General features: G+C 40.0%; 2 protein-coding genes and 1 pseudogene across 3 annotated transcripts in view; 2 read left to right on the plus strand and 1 right to left on the minus strand.

Annotated features, from left to right (window-relative positions):
• The window catches only part of RNF212B (ring finger protein 212B), a 68,622-nt gene extending 51,407 nt beyond the window's left edge, over positions 1 to 17,215 (minus strand). For both annotated transcript variants that reach the window (XM_086710125.1, XM_025919984.2), the window contains exon 1: positions 17,122 to 17,215. The gene's annotated coding sequence lies outside the window, so the exon portion shown is untranslated. The remainder of the gene's footprint in view (positions 1 to 17,121) is intronic.
• LOC112856737 (U2 spliceosomal RNA) lies at positions 9,350 to 9,453 on the plus strand (annotated as a pseudogene).
• Positions 16,380 to 19,323, plus strand: part of SLC7A8 (solute carrier family 7 member 8) — a 52,955-nt gene continuing 50,011 nt past the window's right edge. The window contains exons 1-2 of the mRNA XM_025918901.2: positions 16,380 to 16,708; positions 17,110 to 17,301. Of these exons, the coding sequence (XP_025774686.2) occupies positions 17,142 to 17,301 (160 nt within the window). The 5' untranslated portion in view covers positions 16,380 to 16,708; positions 17,110 to 17,141. The remainder of the gene's footprint in view (positions 16,709 to 17,109; positions 17,302 to 19,323) is intronic.

A 19,323-nucleotide genomic window follows, 5' to 3' on the forward strand; every position in this document is an offset into this window, starting at 1 on the left:
GGGTTCTACGCTGGCAGTGTGGAGCTTGCTTGGGATTCTCTTTCTCTCACTTTCTCTCTGCCCCTCTCCCACTCACTCTCTCTCTCAAAAATAAACATAAATTAAAAAAAAAATCTTTAAAATCAGACATTTCTCCAGGGATCCTTGGTTTCTTTTATTGGAGAATGGCATTTTGAAACCAAAATCTGAGCACAAGGTGTGACCATTCCTGTAGGAATGCCAGTGCTTCTAGGCCCTCTCAGTGGACAGGCCTAGGTAATATATGTATGTACACTAATTGATGTATGCACACATTTCTTTCATTGTTTCTGTCTTTTTTTTAATGTTTATTCATTTTTGAGAGAGAGAAAGAGCGTGAGTCGGGGGGAGGGGCAAAAAGAGAGGTGGATAGAAGATCTGAAACAAGCTCTGCGCTGATAGCAGCAAGCCCTATGCGGGGCTCTAACTAACTCAAGATCATGATGCGAGCAGAAGTCAGAGGCTCAACGGACTGAGCCACCCAGGTGCTCCTGTTTCTGTCTTTTAATCTATGTATATGAAGTTAAACACAAGTTCATACTGATGTCTCCAATTCTAATTCATTACCACAGAATTCATTCTAGGCTTACTTTCTTCCCTTCTTGCTTATTTTCTTCCCTTCTTTTTTTTCTGACAGTGAGAACCTTGAGAAATAAATTTACCAGCTAGAGTGCAGTGTTTATATATAGTATGTGGGCCTTTTTTGATACTTGAAGTTTGATTATGGACTGGTGTTAGTTGATACTAAAGAATTATTGTTAATTTTTTAGGTATGATAATGACTTGTGGTTATAGAAAATTTCCATATTTTTAAGATTTGCTTCATAAGATATGTAGGGATGGAATGATATCTGGAATTTTCTTTAAAATATTTCAGCAAAGGAGAACAAAAGAAATAAAGGAGGAAAGTATGGATAAAGCAATTGGCAAAATCTTGATAATTGTAGAATATGGGTAATGATCCTGGGATATGGGAGTTCACTGTACTCTTCTTTCTGCTTTTGAGTATGTTTGAAGTTCTTCATTTTACAAAATGTTTTATTACTGTAAATTATATTTATTTTTGGTAGGCAAATTATTTGCTTAGTGAAAATTCAAAAGTTATCAGAAGATATACAATGAAAATTAGTCTTCCTTTTCCCCTTGTTCCCAGCCACCAAATTCTGACTTCCAAAGGTATTAATAGTGTTGGTTCTTGTGTATCTTTTCACAGATGATTTCTATATTTGCAAAAATATGTATATATTCCATTTTCACACACACACAAATAGTAGCATACTTTATATCCTATTCTATACCTTTTTTAAACTTTTTATAATTTCAGACTTATGGAAAAGTTCATAGAATTTCTGTTTACTTTAGTTCTGATTCTCCAAATGTTAGCATTGACCACATTTGCTTTGTTATTCTCTATTTTTATTTTTTTCTGTTCCATTTGAGAATAATTTGCAGGCATAATGCCTCATTACTCCTAAATATTTCAGTGTATATTTCCCATAAACAAGGGCATTATCTTCCATAAACACAGTACCATTATCAAAATCAAGAAATTAACATTGATATGGTACTATTATCTAATCTAGAAACCTTACTCAAATTTCACCAATTGTCCCATAAATGTCCTTTATAGAAAGAGAGAAAAATTGTTTTTCTATTCAGAATCATATGTTGCATTAAAAAAATTAGTTGTCCGTTAAAAAAAATTAAAACACAAGTTTATAAATTGGAAAGTGAAAACCTATTGCCCTTGATCCTATTCCCCAAAGACAAACATGTTTGACAACCTTTATATAAATCCTTCCAGAATTTCTTTCAATACATATACCAACACAGACCACACATATATGTTATATACCTTTAAACAAAAATATGAAATTATACATAATACCTACAATTTGTTTTTAGTTAATATTTCATTTTTTTATATATCATTCTTAAAATTTTTTTTAATGTTTATTCATTTTCTGAGAGAGAGAGAGAGAGAGAGAGAGTTAGGGAGGGGCAGAGAGAGAGGGAGACACAGAACCCTAAGCAGGTTCCAGGCTCTTAACTGTCAGCACAGAGCCCAACGCAGGGCTTGAACCCACGAACCATAAGATCACCACCTGAGCTGAAGTCAGACACTTAACCAACTGAGCCACCCAGGCACCCCTTTTGTATACATTTTATAAATATATCTTGAATCCAGCATCTTTCCATTTTTACCACTCTTGCTTTCTTTTAGTCTCCCTTTATTCCTTGTTTTGATTAATTGCCTCCTAACTGCTCCTTGCCTCTGGATTTTCCCAACTCCATTCCATCCTATGGCTGCTGCCAGATCCAATCACTCTTCTGCTTAAAATTGCCCAACATTTTCAAGATCATTTACAGAGCATGGCACTCAAGCTCTTCACGATCTACATTTCTTTTTGCATCCCTCAATGTTTGGTCACCCTGCATTTCAATCACACTGAATTTAATTCAAACAGTTTGTGCAAACTGTTTCCTTTGCTTGGCATATCTTCCTCATTAACTTTTATTCATCCTTTCAAACTTAGCTCAAAAATCACTTTCTCCAGATTCCTACTCTGGCCTGCCCACAGAGTGGAACTCCCAGAGCATCCTGTGCATATGTCCATCATGGCCCTTGTCTCACTGTGCTATCATTGTTCACTTCTCTCTCTCTCCAACCAGACTGGGACTATATATATATTCACTTTGGGATTACCAGCCCTTCTACAGTATCTAATATAAGTAGTAGGTATTTATTAAATACTTGATAAGTGATAGAATATGAAAAGAAATTATCAGGTGTTATCTTGCTTCCAGACTCACTTTAGCATACTCAAACAGGATATACAACTCAGGGATAAAATGAGAACATTGGTGATTATATAAAGTTGCCACCATTTGCAGGAAAAGGCTCTGTCTGGCAACTGAATTATTCATTCAATAGATATTTCCTGAGCAAATGCTACAGGGCAAGCACTATTCTAGCCCCTGGGGATATAGCAAGGAAAAAAGATAAAGTCCTGGTTCTCATGGAGTTTGCATTCCACTGGAGTTCTAGTGGGGCAGTTGTATCTAAGCTCCTACTGTATCCCAAGCAGAAAGCTACATGGGGATAGGGGAAAGGTAACAAAGACATAAGAGATATTATCTGTCCCTTTAAAAAGCCTGAGACCTAACAAGGGAATCCAAATGTATATATACTACAAAGCAGAATATTGATCATTTCCAAAACATTAATTTACCCAGTCAAAAAATAATTGAGTTTGTATATTATGTACCAACTGGATATGGTAACAGATATGCTCTTGCTTTCAAGGCACAGTATAATAGGAGAAAAAGACATGTATTTTTTTAAATCTCACAAATAAATATATAACCATTAAATACATTAACTATAGTCATAAAAGACAAAACCCCAGGAACTATGAAAGCATATAACTCAGGAAGGCTTCCTTGAGGAAGTGTGGAGTGCTGTGGGAACACAGAGAAAGGAGAGGTCAGGTTAATTCAGACAGGTTTCCAGATGAATAGATATATGAATGAGCCTAAAACAATGTGAAAGTTTCATCCTACAGCAGGAGGGGGGTAATTCCAATCAAAGGGAAAGCATCAGTAAGGATGTCAATATGGGAAAGTACAGGGTAGTCCAGTGTGATTGAAGGGAAGAGTGAAATGGGACATAAAGAGGGATGGTGAGACAAAGATGTTATGAGGAAAAGCTGGAGAGATGAATTGAAGCCACTAAAGACTTTAGACTATATTTTCTTTTTTCTTAATGTTTATTTTTTATTTTGGGGAGTGGGGAAGGGGCAGAGAGAGAGGGAGACAGAATCCAAAGCAGGCTCTAGGCTCCAGCTGTTAGCACAGAGCCATATGCGGGGCTCGAACCCATGAACCCCGAGATCACGATCTGGGCCAAAGTCGGACGCTTAACCGACTGAGGCATCCAAGTGCCCCTAGACTTTATTTTCTAAGCTAGTGGTTCCCTTGAGCAATAAGCAGATCCATTAAATTAGAATTAGATCCATTGAACTGAATTTGGTGGGTGAAATGAAGATACGCCATTGCACGAAGTTGCCACCAGAGGGTACCATAGGAGAAGGTCTACCTGAGAAATTATTGAGCACTTCCCCTATGCCAAGTATATATTTCCTCAAGTGATTGTGGTGCTCACTTAGCCAGCCGTAGGAACCCCTGCTTTATACAGTAGAGAACCATCAGAGGCTTTGAGCAGGAGAGAAACATGATTAATCCCATATTTTGTAATTCTAAGGACAGAATGAAGGGATGGACGGTCACAGGAAGGGAGATTAGTTGGTAGCCTATAGCAGCGGGACTAGAAAAAGAGAAGTTCTGGAATAGGGCAGCAGCTATAGAATAAGAAGACAGTTGTGAGACAATTTTCAGAGGCAGAACCAACAGGACTTGGTTACCAATTGGATATGGGGCTATGAAGGGAAAGGGAGGGAAAAAGATGAAGGTCTTAGGCCTAAATTATTAAAACCATGATGCTATGATAGCAAGATGTTATGGCCATGGCTGTAAGTGGGAACACAAGAGAGAAGAACAACTTTGTCTGGGGGAACTTAGAGGAGTGTGGTTTTGAAATCAATGACTGGTATGACCTGTTGGGGCTAAAATTAGGGCTCATAGCTGGGTCCTCTATTCTCACTCTAAGCACCTTTTTTGAGTATATGAATTGTAACTTTTTGGAAGCTTTCTTCTGCTCCTTGCATCATCTATGTTTTTTATTGTCTGTGGCTTTCATGATAGAGCTTTCCTCAAATGCTCAAGGATCCTTTGTTGGGGAGTCCATGTAACTTGGTTCTTGGGAGTCCAGAAAGCTATGGACTTCAGGAGGAAAGAGAAACACCTAAAGTGTCTGTATCTAAGGCCCTTGTATTATGGAGTGTTCTGCAAGGAAACAGAACCAGTAGGGGACGATGGATGGATGGATGGATGGATGGATGGATGGATGGATGGAGATAGAGGCATACCTAGTTGTATTGCACTTTGCTTTATTGTACTTCATAGGTACTGCATTTTTTACAAATTGAAGGTTTGTGGCAATGCTAGCGTCATTTTTTCCAACAGCATTTGTTCACTTGGTGTCTCTGTGTCACATTTTGGTAATTCACACAATACTCCAAATTTTTCATTATGATTATATTTGTTATGTGATCTGTGATCATTGATCTTTGATATTACTATTATAATTGTTTTGGGGGCATCATGAACAGCCCTCAAATAAAATAGCAAACTTAATTGTTAAATGTTGTGTGTGTTCTGACTACTCTACTGACTAGCCATTCCTTTATCTCTTTAACCTCTCCCTGGACCTTTCTATTGCTTGAGACACAATAATATTGAAATAAGGCCAATTAGTAACCTTACAATGATCTGTAAATGTTCGAGTGGAAGCAAGAGTTGCACATCGCTCACTTTATTTTTTTTTTTAATTTTTTTTTCAACGTTTTTTATTTTTTTTTATTTGTGGGACAGAGAGAGACAGAGCATGAACGGGGGAGGGGCAGAGAGAGAGGGAGACACAGAATCGGAAACAGGCTCCAGGCTCTGAGCCATCAGCCCAGAGCCCGACGCGGGGCTCGAACTCACGGACCGCGAGATCGTGACCTGGCTGAAATCGGACGCTTAACCGACTGCGCCACCCAGGCGCCCCTGCACGTCGCTCACTTTAAATCAAAAGCTAGAAATGATGAAGTTTAGTGAGGAACACATGTCAAAAGCCAAGATAGGCTGAAAGCTAGGTGTCTTATTCCAAACAGTCAAGTTGTGAATTCAAAGAAGAGTTCTTGAAATTAAAAGTGCTACTCCAGTGGACACAAATGATAAGAAAGCAAAATAGCCTTATTGTTTATATGGAAAAAGTTTTAGTGGTCTGGATCGATCAAACCAGTCACAACATTCCCTCAAGCCAGAGTCTAATCCAGAGCAAACCCCTACCTCTCAGTTCTTTGAAGACAGAGAGAGAGCTGAGGAAGCTGCAGAAGAAAAGTTCACAGCTAGAAGAGGTTGGTTAATGAGGTTTAAAGAAAGAAGCTGTCTTGGGGCGCCTGGGTGGCGCAGTCGGTTAAGCGTCCGACTTCAGCCAGGTCACGATCTCGCGGTCCGTGAGTTCGAGCCCCGCGTCAGGCTCTGGGCTGATGGCTCAGAGCCTGGAGCCTGTTTCCGATTCTGTGTCTCCCTCTCTCTCTGCCCCTCCCCCGTTCATGCTCTGTCTCTCTCTGTCCCAAAAATAAATAAACGTTGAAAAAAAAAAAATTTAAAGAAAGAAGCTGTCTCGATAACGTAGAAGTACAAGGTGAAGCAGCAGGTGCTGATGTGGAAGCTGCAGCAAGTTATCCAGAAGATCTAGCTAATTAAAGAAGTGCCTTTAACTTAAATTTAAAATTTAAAACTGGCTATACTAAAAAACAGATTTTCAATGTAGGTAAAACAGCCTTATATTGGAAGAAGATGTCATCTAGGACTTTCTCTTTTTTTTTCTTAATGTTTAGTTATTTCTGAGAGAGAAACAGACAGAGAGCAAGCAGGGGAGGGGCAGAGAGAGAGGGAGACACAGAATCGGAAGCAAGCTCCAAATCCTGAGCTGTTAGCACAGAGCCTGATGTGGGGCTCCAACTAATGAACTGTGAGATCATGACCTGAGCTGAAGTCAGATGCTTAACCAACTGAGCCACCCAGGAGGCCCACCATGTAGGACTTTCATAGCTAGAGAGCATCATATGCTATAGAAAAATCTTTTGTAAAAAGATGAATCAATCAATGTAACAAACTTCATTGTTGTCTTATTTTAAGAAATTGACACAGCCACCTTCAGCCTTCAGCAACCACCACAGTGATCAGTCAGCAACCGTCAACATCAAGGCAAGACCCTCCCTCAACAAAAAGATTATAACTTGATGAAAGCTCAGATGATGGTTAGCATATTTTAGCAATAAAGCATTTTATAATTAAGACATATACATTGCTTTTTAAATATATAATGCTGTCACACGTAATAGATTGCAGTGTAGTGTAAATGTTAGCTTTTAGATGCACTGGGAAATCAAAAAATTCATTTGACTCGCAATATTTGCTTTACTGGAACCAAACCCATGATATCTCCAAAGTATGCCTGTATGGATATAGGTAGTGGTAGATGTCTAGATAGAGACAGAGATAGAAATAGGACAGAAACAGAGACAGAGATGGAGGTTTATTATGATAAATTGGCTCATGCAATTATGAAGGCTGAGAAATCCCACAATCTGCTGTCTGCAAACTGGAGACCAGGCAAGCTGGTAGTGTAATTCAGTTAGTCCAAGGGCCTGAGAATCATGGGAGGCAATGGTTAAAATCCCAATCTGAAGGCTAGAGATGAGATGATGAGACGACCCAACTCCAGCAGGCAGATTTAAAACAGGCAAAAAAGGGCAAATTGCTCTGTTTTCTGCCTTTTGTTCTATTCAAGCCCTTAACAGAGTGGCTGATGCCTAGTCACATTGGGGAGAGCAGTTTACAGAGTTTGCTGATTCAGATGCTAATCTCATCCAGAAACACTCAAAAACACACCCAGAAGTAATCTTTAATCTGGGCACCCTGTGGACAGTCAAATTGACACATAACATTAGTCATCACAGTGCTTGAGGTCTTTGAAGGCAGACGGTCTTTGCTCACCATTATATTCCCAGTATCTAGCACAGTAAACAGTTGATCGGATTGGCTGAATATGTTAATGAAATTGAGTACACCCAGTTACATATAATCCAGTTTCTACTAGAATTTTTTTCTCTATTAGCCTAATGAATTGTGTAGTATTGGAAATTTCCTAAAAGACCACATTTTCTTCTTGGGATTTTATATTCTGCATCAGTGATTTCCACACCATAGGCTGGCAAAAGTTGCAAGTGATTGGATCCATAAATTTTCACCTACCTAGACTTTTGTATTTTCTTTCCAACTTTGCTACGCATTTCTAGCATAGGAGATCACAGCTAATAATCATGATTTGGTGAGAAAGAAGAAAGAAGAAATAAAGGTATATTTTTTAAAAGTGGTCTTGAGGAGAAAAAGTAAAGGCATAGCTATCACCAAATTAGCCACTGTAGTTCTGGCATTCCCACAATTAGGACATTCTTGAACTCAGTGCCTGGAATTGGGTAGTCTTTGTAAAATCCTCCTTTGGAACTTAGAATTTAGATTTTCAACAATTGGCATTGTGATTAAAATTTATTTTGAAAATATACCTTTATAACAATTGGCAGTAAATGATTAAAATTTATTTTGGAAATATACCTTTACTCTTCTAACTGATTCAACATGCAATGACTGTTGAATGAATATATATTTATGAATTTGTGAAAAAGCAAAATTTAACTGAATATGAAGATCAAATTGGCTTTATTCAGCAATTCATGAATCAAGCAGCATGCCATCTAGAAAGGGGAAAAGGAGCTCCATGGAGCTGTACATAATGAAAGTCTTTTATAGGTGGATGGAGGCAGAAAAAAGAATTTTCTAACCAACAGTGGATTATTTCAGGCAAGGTCACCTTCCTTTGAGGGAAGGGCAGGGGGTCTATCAAGAAGATTACCTCACTAGTGCTGATTAAGTAATACCAGATTGACTGGTTAAAGGTCACATTTCTGGGAGAGGCTGAAACTGCAATTAGATTAGATATAAATCCTTGGTTTGCTGACATGGGACTTAGCACAAGTGACTCCATTTTGAACCTGTTGTCTCTTTTTTCTCTTTAACAAATTCCTCCTATATGCCAAGCACTGCTCTAGGCATTAGGGATATAATGGTGAAGAAACAAGCCAAGTTTTATGTTTGTTTGTATGAAAAAATGTAAACGTATACAAATGTAAACATATACAAAGTGACTTCGATCTACACACCATCCATCTTAAATAATATCAACTCATAGTTGACCTTCTGTCATTACTAATCTACCTCTCTATCCCTCCCCCTATATTATTTTGAAGCAAATCGAAGATGTCATATTGTTTCATCCATAAATATATTGGCATATATCTCTAAAAGAGAAGTACTCTTTAACCATAACCATAACCCACCTAAAAACAACAAATTCGGGGCACCTGGGTGGCTCAGTCGGTTCAGCATACAACTTCAGCTCAGGTCACGGTCTCGTGGTTCATGAGTTCTGAGTTCGAGCCCTGTGTTGGGCTCTGTGCTGACATCTCGGAGCCTGGAGCCTGCTCTGGATTCTGTGTCTCCCTCTCTCTCTGCTCCTTCCCCGCTCACACTCTATCTCTCTCTCAAAAGTAAATAAACATTAAAAAAACAACAACGAATTCAATAATCTGGAGCTTACATTGCTTCTTGGCCTTTTGGCTAAGATCAAGTGTAGTATCTGTTCTTATCAGTTTAATAATCTGAAGCTTACATTCTAATAGGAGACACAAACAAGGAACAAACAAGCAAAAAACCAAATGATATTAAGCAGTGATGATAAAAATAAGGTCCATTTGGTGGTCAGAGCAACCCTCTGTTAAGGAGGCAACATTTATTGAGGAACATGTATAACATGAGGGAGCAAGGCATGTGACTGTCTGGAGGAAGTGTTCCTGAGAGGCTCCAGCTAGTGCAAAGGCCTGAGGCAGAGCTCAGTGTTCAAAGAATAGTAAGAAGGCCTATGAGCCTGGTAGGGCTAAGTGGAAAGAAGAAAAGAAGGATATAAATTTGGAGTGGCCACTGGGGCCATGATAAAGATGACTTCAGATCTGATTCTTATTATGTATGATTGACAGCCACTGGAAGGTTTTGAGCAGGGGAGTGACATGACCTGATTTATGATTATAAAGGATCATTCTGGCTGCTGTGTCGAGAACAGTGTAGAGGAGGACATTTGTCACAGAACAAATATAGAAACGGGGAGACTGATTAGAAAGCTACTGCAGGGGCGCCTGGGTGGCACAGTCAGTTAAGTGTCCGACTTTGGCTCTGGTCATGATCTTACGGTTCGTAGGTTTGAGCCCCGTGTAGGGCTCTGTGTTGACAGCTCAGAGCCTAGAACCTGCTTTGGATCCTGTGTCTCCCTCTCTCTCTGCCCCTCCCCCACTTGCACTCTGTCTCGGTCTACAATAAACATTTTTTTAAAAAATTTAAAAAAAAAGAAAGCTACTGCAGTAGTCCAGGGGATTGCCGATGGTAAAGTGGTGATAAACTTGGGCAGTAGCGGTGGAGATGATATAATAAGAAGTTATTTATTTCTAGATAAGAGTAAATCTACAGCTAACAGGATTGGCTGACAAGACAAAAAATGTAGGGCATGTGAGAGAAACCCAAGTCAAAGTTGACTTCAGGATATTTGGCCTGACCAACTAGTGCCATTTCCTAAAGTGGGGAATACTGGAAGAAGAACAGGTTTAGAGGGACTTGCAGGCACAAGATATATTAAGTTTGAGGTGCCTATTAAACATCCAAACAGAGATATCAATTAGATGACTAGATCTAGAGTTTATGAGCGAGATGAGGGCTGGATCTAAACATTTGAGAAATATCTGAGATGTCCTAGGGCTGAAAGTCCTATGACTTTCTAAAAGTCATAGGGCTGGATGAAATCACCCAGTTAGGGAGGATAGAGAAGAGGAGAGGTTGGGAAGAAAACAGATCCAGCTGGGGTGCCTGGGTTAAGCATCAGTTAAGCATCTGACTCTTGATTTCAGCTCAGGTAATGATCTCATGTTCTCTCTCTCTGCCCCTCCCTCTCTCACATTCTTGTGTGCTCTCTCTCTCAAAAAAAAAAAAAAAAAAAAAAAAAAAGATCCAGTCAAGGAGCCTGAGAAGAGGCCAGTGAGGAAGGGGAAAGCCCTTCCCCAGGAGAGGGGATGTCCAAGAGCCATGCTTCTGTGAGATCAGTAAGATGAAGACTGAGAAATGGTCACAAGATTGGACTCTGTGGTGGCTATTGGTGAACTTGACAAGAATAGATTCAGTGGAGTGATGGGGATAAAAGCTTAAATGTAGTGGATGAATAAGGGTTGAAGAAGTAAAAAGGGATCAAAGAAGTTGGGTGGCAGCTGAAAAGGAATATAAAGTCAAGGGAAGTTGTTAGGGTTGGGGTTTTGTTTGTTTGTTTTTGTTTTTTATGGAAGCCATTATAGCATGTTAGTATACTGATAGGAATAATCCCCTAGAGCGTGAAAAGCTGATGATGCAGGAGAGAGGAATGATTGCAGGAGCAAAGTCCCTGGGTAGGTGAGCTAGGTCAGGGAAGCTGGTGTACAAGTCAGGGAGATACATAGGAGCAAGTACAGCACATCCATTTCTATGGGAGAGAAGGCAGAGTATGTGGGTGCAGCTTATGGCATATTGACAGAGTTAGTGGTTGGAGGATGTGGAAGTTCCTTCTGCCATTCTGTTTTCTCCATGAAATAATAGGCAAGGACATCAACTGAAAGTGCGGATTTGAGGGATGGTATTTGCAGAGAGGAGAATGACAGTGAATGGAAGAGTCAGTTGCCCGCAGTGTTGGAATGCCAGGCAGTGTTGGGGGCCTCCTTGAGATCTATGTTCTATATGAAATGATCTTCAAAGTCAAACCTTTACTTGTGTTTTTCTCCTCCGTCTAGAGTTCAGCTCCTCTCCAAGCACTGAGGACTTGACTCCATCTTACTACAATTAATCCACACATCAGTCCATCATCTATTATTTAATTTATTTATTATGAATTAATGTACATTACCATTCATTCATTCATTCAATCATATTTTTTGAGTTCTAGGCACCATTTTAGGTACTGGGGTTACAACAGAGAATAAAACAAATGTCTAATTTCAGGGAACTTATTTTCCATATCCTAAAATATATGAGCTTTCATCTTTGGTAAACATAAATCCTCAGCGAAAACCAATTAGAAACTGGAAGTTTCCACATTTAAGTACTCAGAACTTGATTCGCCTAAAGGCTTAGAAAGAATACCAAAGCCCTGAGACAGATTGGGCCCAGCAAAGGAGTTAAGCACATGCAGCTGCCTCAGGGAATGCACCTTTATTTCTTTCCCACTAGTGCTGGGCTAGCCCTCTGGAATCCATCCAAGTGCAGCAGACAGAAGAGTAATCTGCTGGAATTTTTGTCTTTATTGTCAGAGCAAGGATTCATCATTATCTCCAGAAGAGCATGAATTCATTGACCATCATAACAAAACAGGCTCTGCCCCATCCAAATTCTCAGGACTACATAAACCCTAGAAGATACAACTTCCTTTGAACTCATAAATATGTCCAAAAGGCAAACAGCATACACTAAAAAGAGTTTATTAACTAACTACATCTTCTCATTTTATCTTCCTTTCTTTCTGACCTGTTTTGTCTTTTTCTTTTTTATTTCTTTCGTCTTTGCTCACTAATTTTCATCTGCTCTTTACTTTAATGAAATAAAAGGTCCTAGAATGCTAGCTCAGGAAGCCATGTTTGACCATAGGCAGTGGTCACTGCAACTTCAGGAAGAAAGCTGGCTTTAATTGAAAGCAGGGTTTCCTCTGACTCTGGGCATTTAGGTGCAAGAAGAAGAGTGGAGTGTGAATTTGGACTATGAGTTTCCTCCAAGAAGAGATTTGGGTCCTCTCTTTTGATCTCAGAGTTCACAGCTTTGTTACAATGAATAAATAAAGTGCATGTCTACTGGGTCCAGAAAAAAAAAAAATGGAGTAAATGAGCTTTGTGCTGTATTCCTCTGCATTAACAGATACTTCTTGGGGCACCTGGGTGGCTTAGTCGGTTAAGCGTCCAACTTTGGCTCAGGTCATGATCTCACGGTCCCTGGGTTTGAGCCCCGCCTTGGGCTCTGTGCTGACAGCTCAGAGCCTGGATCCTGCTTCAGATTCTGTGTCTCCCTCTCTCTCTGTCCCTCCCCTGCTCATGCCTTGTTTCTCTCTCTCTCTCTCTCTCTCTCTCTCAAAAATAAACATTAAAAAATTAAAAAGAAAAAACAGATACTTCTTAGCTGTTGTTGCTAAAGGGAATATGGCAACAGAACTTTTTGTTCACTATGTACAAGTAGCATATTTCTGTGCCATACCTTCCTTTGTGCAGTAGGTGTCAGCCTCACACAGACTTTCTCTCGCTAAGTCCTTGTTCATAAGAAAATGACCCTCTTACCCACCCTTTCCCAGGTTAAAAGGATCACCTTCTTCCCATCCTAAGCATGCAAATCAATAATAAACAGTCACCCAGATACTGGAAACAGAGTTGTGCTAATGCAGTTGGAAAATGGCCAAACTGAGGACTATGTGAAGGAGGTGACAAATATTGAGGGGAGTGCAGAAGTTCTGTGAGTCACTGAACAGATGTTAACATCAAGGTGGCTCTCTAAAAGGCACAGTTATGACACCAATTTAAGAAGATGTGGACATGGCCCTGATCAAAGTCTTTAAGTAGCTATAGTGTCCTGGTAAAAGCTCTGCATGTGTAAAATATTGACATCCCACTTGCCCAGAAGTAGATTGTCTTGTCTTTGACCTCAGGCAAGACACTTCTCTGAGCCTCAGCTTCCTAATCTTTTTAGAGGAAAAAGTAAGTGGCTTCTCTATCCAAAGTATTTAATAAGGAGGAGAAAAAACCCAGATGTTGTGCATAAAACAGTTTGTAGACTGTAAAGCACTGTTGAAATGCAGAAAGTAGAACAAAAGATACAAAGGCAAATGTAGAATAGTTATGAATAAAAATAATTCAGTGCTCAAAATTTAAGAAACGTCAGTTAATAATTTCTATAGATTTTTTCAGCATGTTACACCAAGACTGTTTTTACTCTTTTGTGTTCAATGTTAGTCATGTGGAATTTTGACACACCTAGGGTTTATTTCACAAAAAGAATCCAACATCAAGAGAGCCATGTAATATGAATAAAAGGTTCTGTTAAAAGAGGGAATAGTCCTAAGTACTAAGTACTTTAGTGGTGTGCTTAGTACCACTATATCCCAAGAATGGATTTGATCCCACAATCCTCCTTAACTTCTTTTTTTAAATTTTTTTTAAAAGTTTGGTTTTTTTGAGAGAGAGAGAGAGAGAGAGAGAGAGAGAGAGAGAAAGTGGGAGAAGGGCAGAGAGAGAGGGAGAAAGAGAGAATTCCAAGCAGGCTCTGCACTGGCAGGGGCTCAAAATCATGAAATCATGACCTGAGCTGAAATCAAGAGTCCGACACTTAACCACCTGAGCCAGGCGCCCCTACCCTCCTTAACTTCTTTAATCATAAATTCAGCTGGCTAAAGCCTGCCATTTTGTGGTCGGTTTGCACTGATTTTGGCAAGAGAACTCAAATTCATCACATTCATGTTTTATCTCATATTAAATTGACACATTTAAATTAGAAATATAAATGTAACTGAAAGAACTCATGTTTGGGAAGGAGAAAGATTATTTGTGTTATACCTTAATGTTGAAATTTGGGCAGAAGTCTTCAAATCATACTGTTTAAAAATGAATCCATCAAATTTTTCCTCAATGCTCTGTCCTTCAGGAAAGGCCAGAAGCAACTCAAAATTGCCATGACTCATGCCCTCCCGTGGAGTTTTGTGCTATATATTCCTTACTTCTCTGTTCTTTTGATTGAAAATGCTATTTATGTATGTATGTATGTATGTATGTATTTAGCTGAGGCTTTCAATTTGCTGTATCTTGAAGTGGCAAAAGGAGAAGAGGTTGAACTCCGAACCTTTGAAACTTCTTAGTACTTGCTGAGTGCTTAAGGGCAAAGTGAAAATATTGTGGATTGGACTTTATCTTATTTGGAAAGTCTTTGCTACAATAGTTCAACCATCCTTATTAAAAGGAATTAAGTATTTATTTTTCTTAAAATGCAGAGTCTTTTGGAACATTTTCCAAAAACTGAATTTCTGTATTTAGCAGTCAGCTTGGGGACCTTTGTTTTTTAGACCCACTTTAAAATCAAGTACTTTTGCATAATATATTTAATATGGATTCGAAATGATTTTAGCTTATGGGCGCCTGGGTGGCTCAGTCGGTTAAGCGTGTGACTTCGGCTCAGGTCACGATCTCTTGGTTTGTGAGTTCGAGCCCTGTGTTGGGCTCTGTGCTGACAGCTCAGAGCCTGGAGCCTGATTCGGATTCTGTGTCTCCCTCTCTCTCTGCCCCTTCCCTGCTCATGCTCTGTCTCTCTCTGTCTCAAAAATAAATTAAAAAACATTAAAAAAAAATTTTTTTTTAAGAAATAATTTTAGTTTAGATTTATAGTGTGGTCTGCTATATTGCTTCTTGCTGTTTTTTTTCAAAGTACTTTACAATTATAAATAGATATCATTGCTCTCACCATAAGGCAGCAGTTCCTGGGTGAAATTCTTCATGGAAGCCAAGACACAATATCAACATGATAAGTTGGTAATTTCTTTTTTTCTTTTTTTTAAAGTTTTTTTTTTTTTTTAACATTTATTTAGTTTTGAGAGTGAGAGAGAGACAGAGCATGAGCAGGGGGAGGAGGAGAGAGAGAGGGAGACACAGAATCTGAAGCAGACTCCAGACTCTGAGTAATCAGCACAGAGCACGACTGGGGCTTGAACTCACAAACTATGAGTTCATGACCTGAGCCAAAGTCAGTCGCTCAACCGACTGAGCCACCCAGGGGCCCCAGTTGGTCATTTCTTAACATCAACACTCTGTTTTGTGATCAGAGAGGTCTTGATAGCTCTTCACTCCTTCCCCAAGCTGTCTTTCAGATAATTTATGCATGCAAAAAATACTAGAAGCTGTGAAAGGCTCCATCCTACCAGATTTTGTGTCATTCTTTCCTGGGTCCAGAGCGGGAGTCATTTTCATCCTGCCTTAGCTAACACAGAATAGAGCTGTGAACAGTAAGGCTACTACCTCTTCCTGGTGATTCTGTTTCACCTATGCTCTTCACAGCTCACAATTCTACTAAATGAACCTCTTTTCCATTATTCTTAATTCTTTCCATTCCCCTCCCCCAGCCGCGCATTTCCTTCTACTTTCAGAAACTTGAAGACAAGGTCCCTACAAGCTTCTCTCCTGTATCCTCAAATGATCCAGATATAAATATTTTAGCACAGTCGCCTGTGTATTTCTGAGGAAGTGTCTGCACAACCGGTCCCTTATTTATAAAGCTCACAAATGCTGTATGACCTGTAATGCTATACCAGCTAATGATCTCTCCCAGAACAGTTGACATGGAAGGATTTTACTTCCACTTCTCACAAGGAGAAAGATGGAGAATGAGAGACGATTACAAAGCAGAATATTTTAATCCATCTTCTCGGTGATCTTTGGGGGCTGTGTGCTAATATTTAAATTGAAGAGGAGGGAGGAGACGGACTGAGGATGGAGAGAAGCCGAGGAGATGGGGGCGGAGCTAGCTCAGCCTATAAAACCCCATGCTAAAAGGGAAGCACATTCGTGTGTGCCAGGGCCACTCTCCCGTAACCTAGAGAGATGGGGCAGTCTGTGCCGTGAGGACGGAGCTTGGAAGAAAGAAAACAAGGACAGGAAAACAAACAAGACATAAGAGGACATCTGGAGAAAGCGGAAGGCAGAAGACAGGGAGGGGAAAACAAACCCACAGCAGGTGGAAACAAGATCTAGAGCAAACCGGTCTGGTCCACAGTTGTTTTTCTGGAAGAGAAGAAAGTACCGGAGGACTGCCTTTTTTTCCTTCAGTTAATGAAAACTCTTATCTTCATCATAAAAGAAAAGGCTAAGGGGAGGTAAAGACAATCTTTGTTTTCTTGGGGGCAGAGCTGAATGAAACCCAGATTAGCTCTTTGAAGCGGCTAAAATAAGCCACTGCCTGGTACACATTGCAGAACCATTCTGGTCTCTGAAGATCTACATCCCCTTCAGGAAAATTCCAGCTGGAGTAGCTGGCACAGTTCTATTTTTATATTTAAATATCTATGTCTCTTTTCCCCCCAGTTTTAACAACCCTTTCCTTGTTTGTAAGCACGAGTGACAAGAAAGTGTCAATACAGAATAGGAAGATTTTCAGTTTTTTCTTTTATCTGCCTGAGTCTTTTTTAAGAGGGTAGGAGTGGTCCTTATTTCAGAAAAGGACATTTCAATTTGAAAGACAATCTCTTAAAATATATTTACACCCACACATATTTAGAAAGAGAGATACCTTTCGGAGGTTGAAATCCAATGGTAAAGATGGAAAAAGGAGCCAGGCACCGAAACAACACTGAAAAGAACCACCCAGGTGGGAGCAAATCGGATACCACCCCGGAGTCTGGTTCTGGAGGGGGCGGAGTAGCCCTGAAGAAAGAGATTGGATTGGTCAGTGCTTGTGGTATCATTGTAGGTGAGTCCAATTTCCTTTCCCATCCACCACCTCTCCCCTTCTCTGGTGGTCCTCTTGTGGAACCTATGCCCCCTCTAAAGTGCTATCTTTGCTTCCTACTCCCTTAGAAAAGGATTGTCATTCACCTGTGCTGTAACCCATCCCCAGTGGTCATATTTGATGGGTCTAGGAAGCTGTGTATGTCTTGCATCTCTTCCTTCAAAGCAGGCTGAGCAGTTCTGTCCAGTGTTCATAGAATGGAGCAAAGAGGGTTCATACACCTGGCTGATGGTCAGCATTGCCCGGGAGCTTGTTGAAAATACGAGTCTTCTGGCTCCACACTTGAAGGTTCTGATCCAGTTGGCTTAAAGTGGGGCTAGGGAACCTGAATTTTTAACAGGGTTTCATGCAGCCATCTCTTTAGCAGGTTGGGGACTGTCTTGAGACATATTTAGTAGATGTTTGGTTGTTTTATGTCCTATGAAACATAGGGGGCCTAGGGAATGGATAATAAAAATGGCTACAACGGCGCTAATAATACCTTGCCTTCCTATAGCTTTTTTCATCTTATGCAGCACTTTCACTTTGTAAAGTAGATGTGATGGGGCTGTTATTCCCATTTCACAGATGAGGAAATAAATTATGGAGAAAGGGAGAGACAGATTGTGCCTCTCTGTAAACAGACAGTTTGCAGTTTCTCTAGTTGCCTGTGAGTCTGCCCACCTCCTAACATTCATGGAAGACCTTATGAGGCTCTCAAAGAATGACTAGAACGTGGAGTCAAGGAGGAACCGATGGTTAAAATGGGTCCCAGCTGGAAGACTTTGACTTTGAGGCTGGGCGGCCTGAGTGTTCTTGAGAGTGCCAGTATAGGCCACTCCAACCCCCTAACCACACACTGCTTGGCAGAGGGTCCCAAATATGGTTCTGTCTCTAGACAACACATCTTCCTCTTTCCAGAGAGGCCCTGGAGATGGATGGGCAATGGCTCATTACTTCAGAGAGTGAGCATTTCTTCTGTTTTTGGTCGAAGGTTTTACAGACTTCCCAGAGAATGGGGTGAGGGATGGTCAGGCCAGATATGTTTGTGTCCTCTCTCCAAAGTTCCTTTTGAACTTTTTTCTATTGCCCTATTGCCCTATTGTCCTACTGCCCATGAATCAGTGTCTCTGGATGAGCCCATATTACATGCACAGAGGCATTTTGGCACCCGAGCAACAATGACATTGGAGAACGCCCTTGAAATCAAATAAAATCAGTATAGTATTCAGATAATCCTCTTCACCTCTACACCCAGACTTTGGTGATCATGTTATCTCCACTCTGTTTTCAAAATGGAATCCCATTCTATCTAATTCTCTTGACTCTGGGAGGTTTTCCAGGTATTTACAGTTAAAAGAAATGTAATGTTATTTTAGAAAATTAAAATCATGATCTGAATCTCTCATTACCTTTTCTTTGCTTCTCCTTTATCTCAGTTGCTCAAAAAATGAGATCAGCAAAGTACTCAATACGTACAGCACATGCCAATTTATGGTCTATAAATAGCCCAGAGCCTGTTACCTCTTTCACCAGTTTGACTGATAGGATTAAGCATTTTCCTCCTCTTATTCATATGCAGATGTGTACACCTACATGCACACAAGCACAATCAAACCTTTCCTGCCTCAGCCTTGCTCACCTACCTCTGTATATGTGCAGGTATTCAAGGGTGGAGGACATTTCTCTATATCCTGAGGTGGTTCTTGTCTCTTTCTTCAACAGGTTTCTAAATGTTGAAGAAATACAATCTTAGTTGGGTAAATATTACTACTGCTTTACCCACAATCTCATAGATTGAGCTTCAGTGTGAAAATAGTCCCAATATTCCCATTGACATTACAGTGACAAGAATAATAACTCTAAGGTAAAGGGAGATCCCAAATAGGTGATTTCAGAGAAATCAGGATATTTTTCCAAAGTGTGAGAATCTTTGTAGAGTTAATAGGCACTATTCTAGCTCCATTTAAACTAGGGTGAGACACAGATTTTCTCTAGGATTAT

The sequence above is a fragment of the Puma concolor genome, chromosome B3 (assembly GCF_028749965.1).
Source record: "Puma concolor isolate L17-30 chromosome B3, mPumCon1.1.hap2, whole genome shotgun sequence".
Classification (NCBI taxonomy): Eukaryota; Metazoa; Chordata; class Mammalia; order Carnivora; family Felidae; genus Puma; species Puma concolor.